The sequence below is a fragment of the Ovis aries genome, chromosome 3 (genome assembly GCF_016772045.2).
Source record: "Ovis aries strain OAR_USU_Benz2616 breed Rambouillet chromosome 3, ARS-UI_Ramb_v3.0, whole genome shotgun sequence".
NCBI lineage: Eukaryota > Metazoa > Chordata > Mammalia > Artiodactyla > Bovidae > Ovis > Ovis aries.
Window position 1 is genome coordinate 165,474,920 of NC_056056.1, and position 22,783 is coordinate 165,497,702.

Consider the following 22,783-nt stretch of genomic DNA (forward strand, 5'->3'; position numbering starts at 1 on the left):
GATGATTTTGGTTGGAAGATATTCCTTTCAAAGCTCTTAAACAACTCCCTAGTCTTAAACCACAAATGGTGATTTTTCTTGTCTAACTTCCATCCTATCTGCTGAAATTTTTTCTTTTAACTATAACATGCTCAGAACAAAGAGAATTTACTCCTTCTCTGTTTGGTTGTAGTCAGTTTCCAGAACACTCAACAGATGATGGAGAAATATTTGGGGAGTAAATCTCTAGAGAAATGTAGGGAAGGCAAAGACAAAGGACTGAAAATGGTAGCAGAAGGGGAAAGAAGATTTTGGAGTGATTTAGGCAAGTAGCAATAAAACCAGTGTGGCATTTTTGTTGCCTTTTTTAGGGGGTGGGGGGAAATAGTTAATGGAAACATCAGAGAAAATTTATCAGACATCCATCCTTACAGAAGATAGATTAATATAAGATTATAATATAAACCAGCATTAAGAAAGATGGTACTCAAATCCCAAAGGAATTTTTGAACAAGGAGTAAAAATTTACAACGGAAAATTCTGGAAGACAGGTTTTTTTGTGTGTTTTTGTTTTTTAGAATAGGAGGATTTGATAGTTTCAGCTTATAAATTCAGTAAGACTTGTGTGGCCCTACGTTCTAGCAACAAAGCCTTGGTGTGACTATGCCCCAAGCCGTCTTCCTCTACATTAAAATGTATATAAAACATATACTGATACATTAGAATTTGAGACCATGTGGAGTCTCTGTCCTAGGACATAGACTAGATGAGGGTAATTTTTCAGCACCAGTGCGATTCTTGCTTCTAGGTACAGTGTCTACTGAGCCCCTTCTGTTGTGAGGTACTGTGCAATTTCCTGAGTACGATTTAGGAGAGAGGTTCAAGCATTGGTGGATAATGACAAGAAATGTAGACACACATATCTTGCTGAATGTTATATAGGTACCTGTGCTGGGTGCTAGAGGTGGGTAAGAGAACAGAGATGACTTGAGAAGGTCTTCAAAGGATAGATAGCATATGGTTGGGTAGAGAGGAAGGTGGATGAAACTGTATAAACTAAGGCAAAGGATCAGAGAAGCTCAAGAAGTGCCGGGGGTCCATGAGCTCTCCTGACTGAGCCACACTCTTTTGGTCTCCTTCTTTCAGCCTTCCTCATCCAGGCTTACCACTCTCCTAGGTCACCAGGAAGTTTTAAGTCTGGAACCTCATGAAAGTGAAAGTGCTATACACTCAATCATGTCTGTTTCCTTGTAACCTCATGGACCATAGCCCACCAGGCTCCTCTGTCCATGGAATTCTCCAGGCAAGAATATTGGAATGGGTAGTCATTCCCTTCTCTAGGGGCCCTTCCAAACCCAGGGATCAAACCCGAGTCTCCTGCATTGGAGGCAGATTTTTTACTGTTTGAGTCACCAGGGAAGCCCTCATAAATCAGTGTTAATTGAAGGTAAATTTCTTAAGTAGGAAGTAAATCCCGAGGCCACTGGACCATTTTCTAATTCTTACAGGAAAAACTACACAAATGCTTCTTTTGTACAGTATTATTCCTACAAATATTTCAAATTCAGCTAGAATAAATTCATAAATGTTATTATTAGAGGCAAACTCTATAACATTCATTGCCACCAATTCACTTTCTAGAGAACAAAGTCAATGCCCAAGTAGAAAATCTGATTGACTTACCAGAAGTCAGTTAATTGGACAGCAAGTTTGGAAGAATGCCCAAGTCTCCAAACTCCCAGTCAATGCTTTTTTCATTGCACCAAACTCCACTGTACACACAGGTATGTGTTTTTGTATGACTTGTTTGGAGGAAATACCTCCATACCTTTTCTCTATTATAAGCCACCCCTCCATACCTTCCAAGGTGACATCCTGACAGCTGTGTGCATACATCCCTCAGTTCTAACAGTCTCACTGCTGATGTGCTTGCCTGATAATCATTTGCCACTTCCTCCAGATTTCCACAAAGAACACTCAGTTTCTTATCTTCCAGCAACACAGCTTCCGAACTTCTGCTACCACTAACCAGACAATTCTATTTCTTTCTGCCTCGGAATATTGCTGTACTTTTAGTGTTCCCACACAATGCCCCATGAACCCGTCTCTATAATCCAAGTGTGGCAGAGATTGGAGAAAACCAGTTAAATTCTGTTTAGGCAACAGGGACAGAGCAGTGAACAACCCCGAGAAAAATCTCTGTCCTGGTGAAGCTTCTGTTTTAATCAGAAGAGTAAATAATGAATTAGATTAACAAATAAAATATAATGTTAGTGATAAGAACAATGAAGAAGGGAAGGAACTACGTGAAAGTGACTGTTGCCTGGAGGCTGTGGAAGACAGCCCTGGCTTCACAGAGAAATTGCTTGAGAGCTGGGCTTTGCAGGTTGAGTGTGTCAAAGGCTGAGGTGGCAGGGAAGACGGGAAAACAATGTGTGAAAAGTCTGGGGTTAAAAGAAAGATAAGTATTTTCGGGGGACAGAGGGGAAATGAGTCTATATGAGTGTGATGTATTTTCCAAGAAGTAGGAGGAGTACAGGATAGATTCACATCATGGAGGATGTTAAAACCCAAGTATAGGCCTCTATCTCTCATCTCAGTGAGATTCTGACACAGTGCTTGAATACAGCATCCTCACTGAGAAAACGAGCCCAGAGAAAGGGGGTGAATTTGCCAAAGTTACACTTTAGCAAGTGGCTGAATGTGGGAATCCATTTTCCTTCCTTCTTTCCCTCCTTCCTTCACTTCTTCCCTCCCTTCCCGACTTTCTTCTCTCACTTCTTTCCCTCTTTCTTTCCTTCCTCTCTGCCTGCCTTTCTGACTTCCTTTTAAATTCCCCTCATCCCCGAATAAGTTCTGGTGAGCTGAAGATTTCCTGTGATTTAGGTGAGGTTCATTTGCTCTGGAAATCAAAGACAACAGGCAAGTCAACCTTTGCTATCTTCTTCCCCAGTCTGACTGATGCCAACCTATTAAATGCTTTGGATGGTGGTGCAGGACCAGGTAAATGCAGGCTAAGACGGTTTTTTAGACTCTCTCCCTAAATTCTTTACAGTGGCAGTTTCATCCTTGTTTTATCACCTCACAGCAGCTTTAGCCAAAGGACAACATATTCTCTCTGCTACCACTCTTTGTGGCTTCACTCTGCATCACAGGTTTCATTCAATCATTTAATTTCCCCTCAAAGGCACTGGCTGTGGACAAAGAGCCCAGTGCCAAGGGTTAATAAAGTTGCGCAGTCCCAACTGCTGTCTCTCCTTGGGGGGAAAAATATACCTTAGGCTTGACCTGAAGTAAAAGAATTTAGATCAGACAGCAGTGATTATGTATCCTTTTCCTCTGAATATATTTTATCAGTAACAAACAGAAGCATCCAAAACAATTTTATTGTCTTAGGAAGGCTTTTATATTTAGGATGTTCTTTTCAAAAATAGCTATTTTAGTGCCTAAATTAATGCTTCACTGATGGTTTTGTTTTTAAGAGTTTGAAAAGCAGGAGTCTCTGGAAACTGGCTTTCTTCTTATTTTTCCCCCTTTTATTTTTCCTAACTCTGACAGATAAAGGTGTAGGTATGAGGATGGAGTGTTTATGGCAGCTGCAGGGATGACGGGTGGTCCCACCTCCACCTGTTCACTGTGGAAGTTGTGAGTGCAGCTGGTGGAGAAGAGGCGGGACGACAGAGTATAAGCAAGTTACAGTATCTTAGCCTCAAATCTTTTAAGCTCTATTTGCACAACTGAATGATTCATCCCTTCTGTTTTCCTCTTCAAATAAGTGGCTTGTACCATTGGAATGCATCACTTGGAAAAACACACAAGTGTTGATTAGGCAGTGTTAAATGAAATATTAGCACACTGATGAACTAGGGAATTAACTCAGAGCCAGGGAAAAACCCAAGATGACAAATTAGAAGGTGATGATTCTGAAGGTGGTAACTACTAATTGATCCAGAAATTGCAGAAAAGAAACATCTACATTTGCTTCATCAACTGCACTAAAGCCTTTGTGTGGATCACAACAAACTGGAAAATTCTTAGAGATGAGAGTACCAGAACACCTTACCTGCCTCCTGAGAAACCTGTATGCAGGTCAAGAAGCAACCATTAGAACCAGACATGAAACGACTGATTGGTTCAAAATTGGGAAAGGAGTATGACAAAACTATATTGTCACCCTTGTCACCCTGCTTATTTAACTTATATGCAGAGTACATCATGCAAAATGCTGGGCTGGATGAATCACAAGTGGGAATCAAGACTGTCAGCAGAAATATCAATAACCTCAGATATGCAGATGATACCACTATAATGGCAGAAAGTGAAGAAAAACTAAAGAGCCTCTTGATGATGGTGAAAGAGGAGAGTGAAAAAGCTGGCTTGAAATTTAACCTTAAAAAAACTAAGATCATGGCATCTGGTCCCATCACTTCACAGCAAATAGAAGGGGGGGAAAGTGGAAGCACTGACGGATTTTATTTTCTTGGGCTCCAAAATCACTGCAGAAGGTGACTGCAGCCATCAAATTAAAAGACGCTTGCTCCTTGGAAGGAAAGCTATGACAAACCTAGATAGTATATTAAAAAGCAGAGACATCACCTTTATGCTAACAAAGGTCCGTATAGTCAAAGCTATGGTTTTTCCAGTAGTCATGTATGGGTGTGAGAGTTGGACCACGAAGAAGGCTGTGCACCAAAGAATTGATGGTTTCGAACCATGGTGCTGGAGAAGAGCTTTGAGTGTCCCTTGGACTTTAAGGAGATCAAATTGGCCAACACTAAAGGAAATCAACCTTGAATATTCATTGAAAGAACTGATGCTGAAGTTGAAGCTCCAATACTTTGGCCACTTGATGTGAAGAGCCAACTCAATAGAAAAGACCCTGATGCTGGAAAGGTTGAAGGCAAAAGGAGAAGAGGGTGACAGCGGATGAGATTATTGGGCTGAATCACCAACTCAACAGACATGAATTTGAGCAAACTCCGGGAGACAGTGAAGGACAGGGAAGCCTGATGTGCTACAGTCCATGGGATCACAAAGAGTTGGACATGACTTAGTGACTGAACAACAACAATAACAACAGTGTCTCCATGTTGTTTTTATTATGGGATTCTCCCACCCCCATTTCCCCCAGAGAAATCCTATGTTAAATGGAAACAAAACAAGCCCAGAATGACTGTAGTTAGAGTGACATCCTGGTTGTGAGACCTTTAGAAAATTGGTTTAACCTTTGAGATCTAATTTTTCTCCTTTCATATATCTTTATGAAGATCAAATAAAGTGAAATTTATACATTGCAAATTTAAAGATATTTTCATTTCAATGGAATATTCTGGGAGACAAAATTCTTAAGAATTAAAGAAAATGTTTTCTAACACAGCATCTCACCTATCATGAGAGGCAGCCCTTTCTCATTATCCCTTAAATTATACGATGTTTCAAGTTTCCAGATTTGAAAGCCTTGCCCTGGTGTTTACCTTGTTCAGAGCATTCCTTTTTTTTTTTTTTTTTTTTGAAGAAACAGACATCTCCTCCCAGCTCCTGAATAGGCAGAGGGTTATGTTCTTTTGTGCAGAGCTGGGAAAATGTGGGGGCAACCCTGGGGGTGGTGGATTCTGAACACAGGATGACAGTGTATCACTGTGTTCCAACTCTCAGGATAGCGTCTCTGTGGCCAGAGGCCCTGAAGTCTGAAGTGGCGCCATGGAGGGCTCTGTGCTGAGCCCCACGTCCTGGGAGAGACGCAGGGCCTGGCTCCGTCAGAGCCGGCACTGGCAGACCCAGGTCCTGGAGGAAGAGGCTGCAGCAGCCCTGCAGAATGTCCCAGATGCCGAGCCCGCTGGCTTGGATGACGTTTTCCAGGAAGGTAAGGAGGCCAAACAGAGAGGCTTGTGATAGGGAATATGTGGCAGATGCCCAGGTCTGCCGTGCAAGCAGAGGGTCCCCAGTTTCTTCCCTGATAGCTCGGTTGGTAAAGAATCCGCCTGCAATGCAGGAGATCCCGGTTCGAATCCTGGGTTGGGAAGATCCTCTGGAGATGGGAGAGGCTACCCACTCCAGTATTCTTGGGCTTCCCTTGTGGCTCAGCTGGTAAAGGATCCGCCTGCAGTGAGGGAGGCCTGGGTTTGATCCTCGGGTTAGGAAGATCTCTGGAGAAGGGAAAGGCTACCCACTCCAGTGTTCTGGCCTGGAGAATTCCACGAATTGTATAGTCCATGGAGTCGCAAAGGGTCGGACACAACTGAGTGGCTTTCACTCTCACTCCTTGTGGCTCATTTTGACTGGGTTAAATGAGCTCAAGGGAAGACCATGAAGACAGTAACATAAGGTATGAATTGTGTAGGAAAGAAAGGGCATAAGATTGAGAAAGAGGAAGAGGCACACTTTGCGTCATCTTGAGCAGCTGTGAGGACCCCAGGCCGGGGATCTCTGTGAATGTTTGGAGTGTTTCTCTGTTGTCTGTGTGACAAAGCTACACTCAGTCTTGGCGCCTGGACTCTGGCTGCTGCTCAGTTGCCGATGTGACCTTTGGCAAGCCACTCACTCCTCTAGGACATATTTGATAATTGAAGTATTAGTGCCTGAAATAGTAGTAGTACCTTTTCCACATGCCTCTCAGAACTTCTTGGAGGTTCAAATGATGCTACAGACATGATTGAAAACTAAAAAAGAAATCTTATGTAAATAAGCCTACCTTTGCTTGTTTGATAGGAAACAAAAAGGACAAAAGCAAAATTGTGCTGGTTTTTCTTGTTTTTTCTTTCTTTTTTCTGTATTTTTTTTTTCACACCAAAACAGTATTTTATTTTGTAAATTTTGACCCATTATTACTCCCATGTTATGGTCTTTTCAGCTGTCAAGCGTACAAGGTGAAGAAAAAATTTAGTTAGATGGGGGTTGCACCTGGAAAATAAATTTCTTAAACTCCATATACATGTTTCAAATCTGCTGGGTCCCAAGTCCATCTATGAACTCCCAGGCTGCCAGTATCATATGCAGCATACTAAAGCTACACTATCTGAATAGCAAATTCTGCATAAATCAGGTCAACCAATGTGTCAACCTGTAATAGACTGCATACTTTTAACTGAACATGGCAAAATATTCACTCTCTTGAACTTTACATCATCTCTGATGTCAAACAATGAGGCAAATCCCAACAGTATTTGTTCCCAAACCTTGGGATATTTCCCAAGTTTCTGGGAGAAAGGGGGCACAGAGGCCAAGAGAAAAGAGATGTTCACTGTTTTTTTTACATGGGTATATCACTTTTGCGGAGAAGGCAATGGCACCCCACTCCAGTACTCTTGCCTGGAAAATCCCGTGGATGGAGGAGCCTGGTGGACTGCAGTCCATGGGATCGCTAGGAGTTGGACTCGACTGAGTGACTTCACTTTCACTTTTCACTTTCATGCATTGGATAAGGAAATGGCAACCCACTCCAGTGTTCTGGCCTGGAGAATCCCAGGGATGGGGGAGCCTGGTGGGCTGCCATCTATGGGGTCACACAGTCAGACATGACTGAAGTGACTTAGCAGCAGCAGCAGCAGCATATCACTCTTATATCTTAAGGGAAAGTTTCATGGGAATATAAAGGGTTCATGAGGTGGCTTGAATAAAGATAAATTTGTGGAACAAGGTGAGTTCCAGGGAGGAAGTCTGATATCCTTCAGTCCCCACAGTGATCCAATATCTGACTTTTCTAGGAAATCCAATCAACAAGATTGAAGACTGGCTTCAAGATTGTGGGTAAGTGCCAGCAAAGGGGTGTGTTGAGCATGGTTGATGGTTGGGTGTCCTGACTGGAGGACTCAGAGACAGGGACATGAATTTTAATTGGGCCTAATAATTAGAAGTGAGGTTGAAATGAGTGAGAGGGGTCTGTAAAGAATTGGGTGAGTGTGGGGGTTACGGCTGTGAGTCAAGTGCCTCTCTGGGCTGAGACTAAGTTAGGGTGAAGGTCTGGAAACACTGAAGGTCTGGAAACACAGACTGGATCTGGTCTAAAACCAAGAAGGATGGAAATTGGCAGCCATAGTGAATGACAGCTAAATTCCAGACCCTTGCTCCATTACTTTTCCCTTTGGATCGGAGTCTTAGACTGCATGACAGAAGAGGAGTTAAAAACCTAACTGTTCTTACAATCAGAGTAATTCATCATTATGAATCATTATACTGTTTATTTCTACAACAGAACACAGGAAGGGCTAAGCATTGACCCTGGTTATTCAAAGCATTGACTAAGTGGAATAGGGACTTCAGATTATAGCATTTCTTTCCTGAGAAACTCTTAACATTTGAGGCCCCACACCCCCAACAGGCTGTCCCATTTTCGGCTCAGTCTACTCAGACACGGAGGGAAAGCTTCTGTGACCTGTTTAAGTGTGATCACTTGTGTGATAATGAATTCTCAGAACTTAAAAACTACTGCCTGCTCTTTATTTCCTTTCCAGAAATGTCTCAAGCTTGGTACAGCCTTTCTTTTTTTTTGATATAGCCTTTCATCTAAACTTGTTTATTAACATAAAAATAAACCCATCCTGGTTGATTTGGTAGGAAATAAATAGCACTGCATAATCCAAGGTTGTTTATTTTAACTCTGCTCTGGGAGGTAAGGCCAGGAAGGATTTATTTTGTGTTTTTTGTTGTTGTTGTTGTTTATTAAACATATTGTCTTTATTGATTGTCATAATCTGGTTCAAAATTTTTTGACTTCAAAAGTCAATTAAGTGTAATCAAAATACAGGGAATTAAAGGGATGATGTTAATGGGAATGCTTGCAGGTTTGGGTGTGTAATAACTGTCCCAGGATTTAAAATGCTTCCCACAGTTCAATACTCCTTTGTACTCTTCGTTTATGAATTGGGTATATAGGAAGAGCAGTAACTTGGCCCTTCCGTGTCAGAATGAAATGATGCTAAGGGACCTTTCAATGCAAATAGGGAGAGGAGCAAGCTCTGGATCTAGTGTCTAGTCATTGATTTTATGTCCTAAGCAATAACTCATGAAAGGCCTGGGACTTGGATGAGGGCTGTGAAATGTCAGACCATCATTCTCAGTGAGAAGACATAACAGATCCAGGCTTTTGTCCATACTTCTGTTGTGTATCCCACATACACATAGAAAAGCAAGGGTCAGCCTGAGCTGGTCTTCATATATAGACTGTAGAAATGCCTGCTAGAGCACAACTAGAAAACAGAAACAAAGGATGCGTATCCAACAAATCTTGTGTTACCAAATTTTGTTTTGGACAAATAAGGAATTTTATCAGTGGTATTTTAATGTAAATTTTATTGTAGTATACACATCAGTAGAATTTTTATTTTTAAGATAAATTGTACAACTCAATGAATATAAATTCCAGCTATGTTAGATGAATACATTCTAGCGACCAGTGCTGTACAACGTAGTGCCTGTAGTTAACAAGATGGTATTGGGCACTTCAAAATTTGTTTAGATGGTAGAGCTCATGTTAAGTGTTCTTATTTCAAAAAAAAAGTCAAAGGGAGATGAAGATACCCTGGGAATTGTTGGATATGTCTGTTTCCTTGATTGGTGATGGATGGTATCACAAGTGTTTACATATGTCCAAGCTTATCAAGTTATACACATTAAATATGTGCTGTTCCTTGTATATCAATTGTACCTCAAAAAAAAAACCTGTTAAAATAAGAGCAGTATAAATCACATAGAAGTATAAAATATTTACTGAAAAACAAGTGAGGATTAACTATATGGTTCAGTAACTTTTCTCAAGGGAATAGAGTGATGAAATCTGAAAAATCTGAAGTGAAACATTGCCTGCACTCCAGAAGCCCCTTGTGTCCCCTTCCGTTCACTGTCCTACTTCCAAGGGTAACCAGTACCTTGACTTGTAGCAGCATGGATAAGTTTTGTACTTTTTAAACTTTATATAAAGGGAATCATACTATATGCATTTTTTTATGTGTGCTTCTTTTGTTCAGCCTTAAGTTTGTGATGTTCATCCACGCATTTTCATCCAGCAATAGGTCCTTCTTTTTCATTGTGTAGCCCTGTCTATCTATCCATCATGCAAATTATCCACTTTACAATAACTAGAGATTTGGGAGTCTCCTGATTCTGGGTTATTATATATATTATTTCTTTTGGTGAATATATACGGGCATTTCCATTGATGGCATACCTAGAAATGCAACAATAGTGTGTTTTATTGTAGTCATATTAATAGTGGGCTTTAGCAGTTGCATTGCTGTGTACTGACGGCGCAAGCATTAAATGCAGCAGTAGATCTTGTCATTCTAGTAGCTGACTGCACCAGCTACCATAATGTCTTTTAATAGTAGTAGGAAATATTAATTTATACTAGTATTTGTGATGTTCTATGTACTAACACAGGTTTGTTGTTATTATGACATATGTTTTTATGCAATTATATATTAGGAACAAAAGTATATATTTGTAGTTCTAATTGTGTTCATTAGAGTTACCCATTCTTAATTACCTTGAGTATAATTCTACATTTTATAACACACATTGATGTTTTTCTTATGAGGACATGTAAAAATCCAGATTTTAGAAAATATTGTTGATTTTTTCACTATTTAAAGGAAAGTACCAGTAATATATAGTGATTTATTTTGTAAAATTAACCATAGTTTGTTCTACTCTGTCTGTAAGCCCATTTTCATTATGAAACATTTCATGAACTGATACTCTGATAGCCTGAGAGCTGCCTGGATCACTGAATAAAGAAGACTTATTTAAGAACAGCTCCAATGGCTGCTTTCCAGTCAGTTTCCCTGTTAATTCGCTTTAGCAATTCCCCTCTATTCCAGCCTCAATTTGAGATTATATTCAAAGCATTCAAATGGAATGTGCAACTTCCATTTTTAAAACTTTCAGGAAAGCCAACTATAAAACTCATAACACATCAGTGCTCAAAGTGAACTTAGAAAACGATAATATCTAGGCCTCTAAATCCCCTTACTTAATATATTTGACAACAGAGCAGCAGCAAGGAGCCAGGACTAGAATCCAGGTACTCTGTTCCCCATTCAAAGCTTTTCCGTAGACAACTTTGTTCATTTGTTTCAGTGAATTTCTCCCTTTTTAAAGTTGTTTCTCACTACTATGTATGCTGACTTTCATCTGTTCTTGTGGAGATAGTGAATGTTTGATAAAGCACATATCTCAAAATGTAGAAACATAATCTTTAACCAAAATGCCGTTCCTACTGCTTCCTGAAAGACATGATATTCACCAAGAAAGGAGCTCAGAGGAAAGGAAGGAGAGGTGGGTAAATAAGATGATCTCCTAAAAGATTTTTTCTTAGTCTCAATATTTGCATTTGTAATGGAAAGTTTATGGCACCCAAACCCCTGTTTCTATAAATAGATTTCTCCAGTTTTGTTTCCATATTCTTTCTTTCCTAGCTTCTGAAGAATTATTGCTAAGCTGACTTGGGGCACTGTGGTCAGCATGATGGCAGCCCAATTTAAAATATGGGGCCCTCTGACTACCTCTATGGATTTGTCAGTCAGATCTTCACTCTCCATTTTCTTGAACATAAAAGTGATTTAAATACTAGTGACTCTCATTAGAAAATTATATAAACTTGTGGGAGATATTTGAAGAAAAGCCCCTTTGAAAATGTAGTGATTTAAAGCTGTGAGTTTCTTTTTGCTTTTTAGATACTCTGAAGAAGGGTTTTTTGAGGAAGCAGGACAGCTGAACTACAATGGTAAGTAGAGGCTCTAGTCTTTATTCTCCTGTTCATCCTCCTTAGACAGTGACATCACTCTGTGTGTGTGTACCTGCACATGCATATGAGTGCCTAAGATGCTACCTCCTCACTGCCTGCAGAACACCTGTAACGGTCATAAGGCAATTCAGGAGGCCCAGAAGATAGCGTTGGCTGAGACCCCACAGGCTGACTAGTCCTCAAAGCTTATCTTCTGTTAGTGGTTGCTCAGCTAATAATCAGATAAGGCGATGGCACCCCACTCCAGTACTCTTGCCTGGAAAATCCCATGGGTGGAGGAGCCTGGTGGGCTGCCGTCCATGGGGTCACAAAGAATTGGACGCAACTGACCAACTTCACTTTCACTTTTTAGTTTCATGCATTGGAGGAGGAAATGGCAACCCACTCCAGTGTTCTTGCCTGGAGAATCCCAGGGACTGGGGAGCCTGGTGGGCTGCCATCTCTGGGGTCTCACAGAGTCGGATACCACTGAAGCGACTTAGCAAGAGCAGCAGCAGCTAATAATCACTGCTATGGAAAAAGAGCTTTATAAAATGTGTGTCTGTATATGTATGTTTATGTGTCTGAGTGCATACCCACATGTGCTAATTCTTTGATAAAGGACTGTGTACATGACTATGTGATTTGGGGACAGATTAATTATAGGTAATTTTACAAAACAAAAAAAATTTTACATGATTATTTTTAATCAAAATTATGAATGTGATTTTAGTATATGTATGGCTGGGGTTGTTTTGCAAATGTGTGGATGTGTGATGTCATTGTGTGGTTGTAGATGTGTATATAAGTGTGCGAGCATGTGTGTGAGTCCAAGCCTGATTTTCTGCAGCCCTTGCCTCATTATTTGATAGGGTGCCCCAGCCATGGAACCAGCTTTGAAGATGACTTGAGCCTTGGAGCAGAGGGTAAGTGGCACAGCTCTCCGAGGTTGGGATTGAAGAAGCAGCTATCCACTGGATGAATGAAGATAGACTGGAAGGGGAGAACTGTAGAAAGGAGCAGCCCAACCCTGGTATCTTCTCTGCAGGGAAAAAGCAATCCCATATGATCTAATGGAAACCTCAGAAAGCATCACATGCCCAGAAATGTCTGCTCACCAGTCTATCAAGACATTTACTGGTTCATCATTGGAGCTTTCCTTTGGCCCCTAGGAAGATAATACATAAAATCACCATAAAGCTGGCTGCCCAGACATCTTTGAAATGGTTTTCTATATAGAAGCCTCAAGCAGCCTGAGTACTGCGTGTAAGAGAGAGATTACATTGGAGGAAGACAAAGGCTGAAATGAAGGATGGAAGTACAGCAACCCACTTGTGTCTTCTGGGACCCTAAGAGACCCATGTGGTGAGACAGGAGCACTAGCCTGGGGGCCTGAATGACTCTGTCCTCCTCAGGTCAGAGAAACTCTTGTCTGGACACCAGGCACAGTTCAGAAGTTCAGAGGCTCGGGGCCAGTTTTTCTCTGCCATGTTTGTCCCCCTTCCAGGTCTATGTTTGATAATCTTCATATACTTTCCTAAAGAATAGGGTTCATAGGGTTTACGGGCCTATAGTAGTAGCAGAGAGGAACAGAAGGGGCCGAGGTTTCAGTTCAGAGGGGCAGCTCAGATGATTTTCATTTCCCCTTCTAACTTTGTCTTTCTCTTACTTGTCCAGCCACACTGTTGGCCACCAGCAGCAAACTCTACTCCAGGTAAGTGTTAGTTTCAGCCAGGCTGAGTGATACCTCCTTCAGGAGCTACTGAACTGGGGTGGGCGTCAGAGTCCAAGAGATTAAAAACAAAGAGCTGCAGTTTCGCAATAGAGAGTGAAATTTCCAACCAGAAATGAGACCATAGATTCAGTTTTTACAGTAGATGGTTCAAACATACCCAGCAGGGAGTGACTGCGCCCTGCAGGGCATGTCTAGAAGCCAGAGTACAGACTGACTGCTCACAAGATTAGTTACGTCTTCAGCATTGATCCCTGCAGGAGCTTCCTGGAGACATCCCGGCCCGGACAGCTACTAGATCTTGGCTGCAGTTTGGCTTCCAGCAGCATGACTGGTGGGACCAACAAGACTAGTTCAAGGTAGGTACCAAGTTTGGCAGGGGTATAAAGTCAGGGAAGATGAGAGGCAGAAGAGACTGGAACTTAGAACCATTGCCAGTTTTTTTCTGGGATATATTATTACTAGTGCTTTTATGCAGTCACATACTTGACAAGGGTCACAGTGTGCTTCAAGAATAGCAGGGAAAAAAAAAAAGAATAGCAGGGATGCACAGATATCTACTACTCAGAGCTGGTTGCTGTGTGTAAAATGCAGGTGTCTCCTGCCCTGAACTTTGTACCCCAGGAAGTGTAATATTGGTCCCATCACATTTCCCGGACTTATAATAAGTTCTCAGTAAACAATCAGTTGGATATCAGTTTCAGCAAACTCCCAGAGATAGTGAAGGACAGGAAAACCTGGTATGCTGCAGTCCATGGGTTGCAAAGAGTTGGACATGACTTAGTGACTAAACAACAACAAAACAATCAACAAGTGTATCCATTAATTGATTGATCAGTTGAGGTGATAAAATATTGATTCATTCAAGCAATTTTGTATCTCCAAATGCAGGCCAGGCAATGACTGTATGGAATTTGAAAATTAAACAGATAAAAATTTTGCCTGCATGAGCTCAACAATTCTATAGGGTGAAAAAAAATACACACCAATAACTCTAAAACAAGGTGGAAAATGATGAGAACTAGTGTGCTATTATAAAAATTGTTCAGTATTTGGAGTCAAAGTTTGAATCTCAAACCTGGTTCTCAGACTTATTAGCTTATTTACTATTTTTAGTGATTTGTACTCACTGAGCCTTACACCCCAATTCAGTTAACATAGAATCTCTGGGGGTAAGACTCAAATGTCTGCATTTAAAAGAAAACTCTTTTTGAAGTACATTTGATTTACAATGCTTCATATGTACAGCAAAGTGATTCAAATATATATATATTCTTTTTCAGATTCTTTTGTATTATAGGTTATTACAAGATATTGAGTATAGTTTCCTGTGTTCCTATAGTAGGTCCTTATTGTTTACCCATTGTATATATAGTAGCATATATGTGTTAATCCCAAACTCCTAACTTATCTCTCATCCCTTGCTATCCCCTTTGGTAACCATAGCTTGTTTTCTATGTCTGTGAGTCTATTTCTATTTTGTAAATAAGTTCGTTTGTATCATTTTTTTGGATTCCACATGTAAGTAATATCATATGATATTTATCTTTCTCTGACTTACTTCACTTAGTATAATAATTTCTAGATCTGTGTTGCTGTAAATGGTATTATTTCAATCTTTTTTATGGCCGATATATACCACATCTTTTTTCCCTTGATTTTCTTGTTTTTAATTTATTCATTCTTAATTAGAGAATAATTGCTTTACAATATTGTGTTGGTTCCTGCCACACATCAGCATGAATCGGCCATTGGTATACATCCCCCCTCCTTGAACCTCCCTCCCACCTCTCACCCCACTAAGTTGTCGCAGGGAGCCAGGTTTGAACTTTTGATTTAGAGCAAATTCTCATTGGCTATTTTACACATGGTAATGTACGTATTTCCATGCTATTCCCTCAATTCGTCCCACCCTCTCCTTGCCCTGTGTCCACAGGTTTGTTCTCCATGTCTACATCTCCATTGCTGCTCTGCCAATAGGTTCCGTGTGTGTGTGTGTGTGTGTGTTAATATTTTTTTTTCTCTTTCTGACTTACTTCATTCTGTATAACAGGCTTCAGGTTCATCCACTTCATTAGAACTGACTCAAATGCATTCCTTTTTATGGTTAAGTAATATTCCACTATATATATATACCACAAGTAGCCTATAGTTGTTAGGGTTAGAGTTAGGGTTAGGGTATCTCTATATATACCACAACTTCTTTACCCATTCTTCTGTTGATGGACATCTAGGTTGCTTCCATGTCCTAGCTACTGTAAACAGTGCTGCAGTGAGCCTTTTGGTACATGTGTCTTTTTCAATTATGGTTTCCTCAGGATAAATGCCTGCATGGCTCAGAGGGTAAAGCGTCTGCCTGCAATGCAGGAGACCTGGGTTCGATCCTTGTGTCAGGAAGATCCCCTGGAGAAGGAAATGGCAACCCACTCTAGTACTCTGGCCTGGAAAATCCCATGGACAAAGAAGCCTGGTAGACTACAGTCCATGAGGTCACAAAGAGTCAGACTCGACTGAGCAACTTCACTTTCACTTCCACTTTTCAGGATAAATGCCTAGTAGCAGATTGTTGGGTCATACGGTAATTTTATTTCTAGCTTTTTAAGGAATCTCCATACTGTTCTCCATAGTGGTTGTGTTCATTTATATTCCCACCAACAGTGCAAGAAAGTTCCCTTTTCTCCATACCCTCTCTAGCATGTATTGTTTGTAGACTTTTTCATGATGGCCATTCTGACCAGTGTGAGGTGTAGTTTTGATTTTTAGTTTTCTAATCATTAGCAATGATGAACATCTTTTCATGCCGATTGGCCATCTATATGTCTTCTTTGGGAAAATATCTATTCAGGTCTTCTGCCCATTTTCTAATTAGGTTCTTCAATTTTTTGATATGAGTTGTATGAGCTATATATTCATTTTATATTAACTCATTATCAGTCATATCATTTTAAAATATTTTCTCCCATTCAGTAGGTTTTCTTTTCATTTTGTAAATTATTTCCTTTGCTGTGCAAAATGTTTTAAGTTTAATCAGGTCCCATTTGTTCATTTTTGCTTTTGTTTCCTTTGCCTTATGAGACAGATCAAAAAAAACTTTGCTGTGATTTATGTTCAAGAGTGTTCTGCCTGTGCTTTCTTCTAGGAGTTTTATGGTTTCTGTTCTTATGGAACTGTCTTTATCCATTTTGAGTTTATTTTTTATATGGGATAGGAAAATGTTCTAATTTCATTATTTTACATGCAGCTGTCCAGTTTTCCCAGCAGCATTTATTGAAGAAACTATCTTTTATTCCATTGTATATTCTTTCCCCCTTTATCACAGATTATTAGACTATACATGCATGGGTGTATTTCTGGGCTCTGTTCTGTTCCATTGATCTGTATGTCTGTTTTTGTGCCAGTAGCATACTGCTTTGATGACTGTAGCTTTATAAAAGAGCTGTATCTGAAATGAGCACAAATCACATCTTTCCCCAGAGTGTGCTGGGAACTCTCACCTTAGTGGAAAGTACAGCTAGAGATGGGGGTGGGTGAGGGCGTTGGCTAGAGCCAAAGTTAGGTGTGAGCCAGGGCTTCTGTGCTCAGTGACTGACAGTTCCCTATCCAGGGCAAGATGGTGTCCTAAGTTTTTGGAGCAGGATTCCTGAGGGTCAGTTCTGAGCTGATTCCCTTCCCTTTTAGTGTGTGCTCTCCCCTATCCCAGGTTTGGTACCTTTGCTCTGGAGGAGAACAGTGCTAGAGCAAGAAGGGCCAGAGCAGGTACCCAATGCAGGCTAGGGCACACTCTGGAGAAGTTCTGGCAAATTCAGTTAGAGTTTCAGCCCGTTCTTGATCTGCCTTCTCTGGGAGCAACAGTAATGACTGCCATCACCCCTTTCAGATGTAGTGCCAGGTCCAAGGCAGCTCCATCCCCGACAGCTACACACTGTCTTCACAAATGGCAGCCTCCACCCTAGTGGAGCACTACACTAGCGAGTGAGAAGAGCTGGAGGGATGTTCAGTGTAGGTTTCAGGGAGCTGGCCAGAGTTCCAGACACATTGAATCTGCTTCCTCATCCCTGTTTCAGGAGTAAGCAAGTGTGGGCATAATCTTTGCAAGCACGGTTCTTATTGCCCTCCTGTTAGTCCTACTGGTTTTCAAGCTAGGGAATGGGACTCCTCTGCCCAGCATCAGACTCGAGGGCTATGGTGCCCAATTTGTAGTTTGAATCATCCATTCCCCAGGGAGGATCTCTGAGCCTCTGGGACCTCCCTCCTCCTCTTTGTCCCCTCCTAGGGATGCAGATCCTGACCTGATTGTTTCTCTTCTCTTCCTACCCACTTCCGGGTAGATCATTCTTTATAGCCTTAGTTGTCAAAGAGTCTTTCTGCCAGTCTCCATCCAGTTTGTTTTCAGCAAGAACTGCTCCTTGTGTGGATGTATGTTTTGGTGTGTTCACTGAGGGCAGTGAGCTCAGCGAGCTCAGCATCTTCCTTCTCTGCCACCTTGATCTCCTTCCTCCTCAGGGATCTAGTCTTATGATGACAATTCAGATAAGGAAACTCGGGATCATGGAGATGAAATTAGCAGTTAGGAGAAATGCACAAGAATAGAGCCAGGGATTCCAATTTCCAGCTTTTACTTAAACAAGATGATCTCAGTTTTGAACACCAGCATCCTCTCTGAAGAGATTAACGGTGATTAGTCAAAGCCTCAAATAATTCACAGCTCCCCTACTCTCACTGATGTTTGGAATGTACTGTTAGTGAGCTCTTGTGTCACCAGCCTGGTGCTGCAATGATTTGCACATAGATGGATGTTGGAGACAGAAAGTGTTTGATCTACAGATGCAGGGATTCTATCCTGAAATTGTGCTACAAACAGGCCTACCTAACACAGCTGTATTGATAAAATTTTATCCTCAGGGTGAGAATAAAATGAGTTCTATGTTGCTTACACACTCATTGCCTGGTTGTTCCACCAACCACTGGTGCAAGCTCGTAAGCAAGTGACAAAGCACTTGGCAAAAGCCAGCTATATCACATAGCAAATGGGAACTGACTGGTTAATAACACAACCCCAGATCATTTTGCAACTATACTGATTTTGCTTTTTTGGATCCCTCTCATAGCAAATTTTCATTCATCTGTAATCATTTTAATCAGTTGTTTGAAGTACTCTAATAGAATCACGTTCAGTTTTTAAACCAAGGCCAGATTGTAATTCCCAGGTTTCAGACAGAGAATTTAGATTCAGAGAAGTGAAAGCTTTTCTGGGTTGCAGTGATAGAGAAATGGCCAGAAAGGTATCTCAGTGTCCTGACACTTTTATTAGATAGTCTGGATTACCCTGTTTCTCAAAGCTTCCTGTGTTTACCCAAACCCCCACTTTTCAGCATCTCAGAGATTCTGGACCAGGTGCAAGAAGATGCGGAAGATGTCCTTTTCAGCCTGGGCTTTGGTCAGGAGGACCACAAAGACACTTCTCGAATCCCTGCTCGATTTTTCACCACCCCCTCTCAAGCCAAAGGCATTGATTTCCAGCTCTTCCTGAAGTCCCAGGTGCGGAGGATTGAGATGGAAGACCCTTGCCTCATGCTGGCCAGTGAGTGTTAGCACAGACCCGTGCTCTACTTCTCTCTCAACCTCCAGACAGTCATAACAGAGATCAATGGCTCTAAATTCTACTTTCTCTTGGTTAGCTTCTCTTGACCCTTTGTTTTTGGTGTCTGTTTCTTCCTATGTTGTCTTCAGTGAATGGAGAACTTTGAGTTCTGCTTCTCTCTCTTGAAGAGTTTTCAAGAGACCTGGTATCATAGTGATTTTCTTTTAGATCTTCTCCCTTTTTGCTGAATCAAATTGGACTGGTGTCTTTAAATCTTACCACCATTTTCTATTTCTCAGTTGGAATTAGTGAATGTTCCCCATTTATAGCCATTACATTAATACAATTTCCATTTAGGACAGAAGTTCCGTTAATTATATTAAATTGTGCAGGAGTTTATAAAGCATTCATATTAATTGGCTTTTCTTCCACAGAAGGAAGGGCTCAGGAATATTTAAGTAAGCACACCAATGATCCTTATGTGTAATCTTACCACATCTAGGGAAACAATGATTTAAGTTGTCGCAATTCCATACTGAAGAAAGATATGAGAGGGCCTCTCTACTTTGATGAGGGATGAAAGACTCTATTTTATTCCATATGTTAGAATATATTTCAAATAATATTCTTTTACAGCCCACCCCCCCCCCATCATAATGGTGTTCTTGATAGTGTTGTTTCAGATCCTTTGTATCAGATTCAACTTTAAAATTTGGTAAAACTATACTCTTGAGCTCCACTTGCTGAAATAAGGATTTTCAGTGGAAGTATTTCACAAGCACTTTATATGATTCTTATGCACCCTAAAGGTTGAGGATGTTTTTGTTGAATGTATTTTATGTGCCAGGTACAGATGTTAAATTCTGGAAACAGCAGCTAGGCAAGAGGAACATGATCTTGCCTTTAGGACACTTACAGTTTAATGGGTAAATGGTTTATCATATGCTTTTCAAATATGGATGTGCATATGAATTATGGAAGGATATTGTTAAGATGCATGGGATACAGTCTGAGATTCTGTATTTACATAAGTTCCCAAGTAATGCCAGTGCTACTGAACTACTGGCCACACGTTGAGAAGCAAAGTCTATTAGAAATAACATAGTCCATCTAGACTTCTCTACCCTTGTCCATTGCCTAGTAATTGCTATCTCTCAAATTTGCTTCTATCAAAGATTTCCATAACCCTAAATTTTTCTTACTAAGAACACAATGTTAGTTTTGCCTTTTTTAGTCATGTTTGTCATCTAAAGCAGGGGTCCCCAACCTCTGGGATCTAATGCCTGATGATCTAAGGTAGAGTTAACATAATAATAATAAAAACAAAGTGCACAATAAACGTTATGCATTTGAATCATCCTGAAGCCATCCCTCTACCCCAAGTCCATGGAAAAAATTGTCTTCCATGGAACTGGTCTCTGGTCCCAAAAAGGTTGGGGACTGCTGAAGCAAACATAGTGATAGAGGCCGTTGTATACTGACAGCAGAAAGATATGCTAAATCAAGATATGGAAAAGTTCCTCATCCTGTATAGAATTAATTTCTAGACTACTGGGGATAAAGAGTCAAAAAGTCAAGAAAGGGAATCCTAGGTCTAATAACTCTAAATGGGAGAGATGTTGGTAGAGAAATCGGCATCTTCTTTCTGAACTTTGAGTTTTAGGAAAGCTATTGAAGGGAAAAATTCAAGAAGTAACTTTCTGATGTCTCCTAGACTCACCATCTTCATCCCTTGCACTCAGGCAGGTTTAAGCAAGTGCAAACACTGGCCGTCACTGCAGATGCCTTCTTCTGTCTCTACTCCTACGTGTCTAAGACACCTGTCCAAAAGTTCACACCGTCCCACATGTTCTGGAATTGTAACCCAACTGATGTGCCATCCATCAAGATTCTGTCCCCAGAGCCTGAACCTCACTCACCCAGAGAGCGCCTCCGGAAAGCCATCTCCAAAATGTGCCTGTACACATGCCCACGAGATAGGCTATCGCCACCCGACCATACTCCCAAAAGAAACAGTTTAGACCAGGTGGTGTGGGAAGTGATGGACAGAGTGAGAGGAGAGAAGTTGGTCCTCCAGCAAGACTCTGGGTTTGGACCAGGCCCACAGGGAGATCCCTTGTGCCCTATCAAGGGTACAAAACTGCCTACTTCTTCCTGTCCATGTGTTCTCTGCCTTAAAGAAGAAACACAGCAGGGGATGTCCACATGGCAAGAACCTTCAGAAACTCTGGATTCTGACCTCAAGATACCATGTTGCTCACATTCTCTGCCCAGAGCAGATCTGCAGTGGAGCACAGACCCTGCACAGGTAAAGAGAGAGCTGTGGGGGCTACAGGCCACCAGTAAGGAAGCCCATTCAGTCAAGGATGATGCCTTCTGGATGAGAAAGAGCAGAGCAAGAAGGAGTCTGTTTCAGAAGAATCCCATGGGCAAGAAGGTTAAATCACTGGATTTGTCCATCATCCAACAGAAATGGAAACAGAGTCAAGAGAGAACAGAAATGCACCGATCTCTAACTGAGCAGTGGCAGGACACTTTGGGCTTGGAGGTGAGTGGGTTAAAAGTGAAGGGGAGGTTGGCATTCCTGCCCTTGAATTCTGGATTCCTGCCCTTGGGTTAAAATATATCTTCCTTGTCAGATATACCAAGTCTTGAATTACATTCAGAAACCTTTGAAAGTGGCTTTCCTGGTGGCTCAGATGGTAAAGAGTATGCCTGCAATGCTGGAGTCCCAGGTTTGATCCATAGGTCGGGAAGATCCCCTAGAGAAGGGAATGGCTACCCACTCCAGTACTCTTGCATGGAGAATTCCATGGACAGAGGAGCCTGGTGGGCTATAGTCCATGGAGTTGCAAAGAGTCAGATACAACTGATCAACCAACGTTAATATAGAAGGAAGAGGAAAGAGAAATAGACCCATTTTCTTAAGAGTGCCTAGTTTTTGTCACCATTTTTCTAATTCCTCTTCCAGGCTGATCTTCACTAAAGTTTCCCATCAAACACACCTACCCCTATCATCTGTGGGATACACACAAGAGTAAAGATAGAGATCAGTTACACACTAGACTAAACATGATTATATAAAATCTCTTCTACCTTGGCAAGTATAAAACCACGAAGACCTAGAAGTTCAGATTCAAATCTAGAATTCTCACTCTTAGGACTTCAGTGCTAGAACATGGCAGTGTGGGCAGAGCCATCCCAGCCCTGGCCTATCTCCTTCTCTTCCCATACCCATGTCTGTCCTGCACCATAAGGAATTTTGCACACCATGTGTGAACACCCCAGCTGACATATTGAAATGCCACAAAACCCCTGCCTGTGTGCATGCATGCTAAGTCACTTCAGTCATGTCCGACTCTTTGCGACCCTATGGACTGTAGCCTACCAGGCTCCTCTGTCCATGAGATTCTCTAGGCAAGAATACTGGAGTGGGTTGCCGTGCCCTCCTCCAGGGGATCTTCCTGACCTGGGGCTTGAACCTGCATCTCTCACATCTCCTGCATTGGCAGCTGGGTTGTTTACCACTAGCGCCACCTGGGAAGCCCCCACAACCCCCCTATCAATGCATATAACCACCTACCAGTCATCATTCAGGCCTAGGAGTGCACACCTTAGGAAAAGGCCAGCCTTGAGAGAACAGACACCAGGCGAAACCACTGCATTTCCCTGAAATAGGCTTGGGGCCATTTGAGTTGCATCTGGGGAGGGGATTGTGGGCATCCAGAGCATGGTCTAGAAGGGGTAGTGCAATATCAAAGTGGACACTGAA

The 22,783-nt window shown here is 41.4% G+C and overlaps 1 protein-coding gene across 13 annotated transcripts in view; it reads left to right on the forward strand.

Moving 5' to 3' along the window:
* TESPA1 (thymocyte expressed, positive selection associated 1) overlaps nucleotides 1-22,783 on the forward strand; it is a 34,473-nt gene that overhangs the window by 4,762 nt on the left and 6,928 nt on the right. For 8 of the 13 annotated variants that reach the window (XM_042247085.1, XM_042247083.1, XM_042247084.1 and 5 more), the window contains 8 exons: nucleotides 5,635-5,842; nucleotides 7,683-7,725; nucleotides 11,649-11,698; nucleotides 12,571-12,624; nucleotides 13,376-13,412; nucleotides 13,676-13,789; nucleotides 18,803-19,011; nucleotides 20,754-21,559. In XM_042247085.1, the coding sequence (XP_042103019.1) occupies nucleotides 5,680-5,842; nucleotides 7,683-7,725; nucleotides 11,649-11,698; nucleotides 12,571-12,624; nucleotides 13,376-13,412; nucleotides 13,676-13,789; nucleotides 18,803-19,011; nucleotides 20,754-21,559 (1,476 nt within the window). In that variant the 5' untranslated portion in view covers nucleotides 5,635-5,679. Of the gene's footprint in view, nucleotides 1-1,620; nucleotides 1,764-5,634; nucleotides 5,843-7,682; nucleotides 7,726-11,648; nucleotides 11,699-12,570; nucleotides 12,625-13,375; nucleotides 13,413-13,675; nucleotides 13,790-18,802; nucleotides 19,012-20,753; nucleotides 21,560-22,783 lie in introns of all 13 variants that reach the window. The other 5 variants (XM_060414104.1, XM_012174819.4, XM_004006624.5 and 2 more) reach the window with 2 other exon arrangements.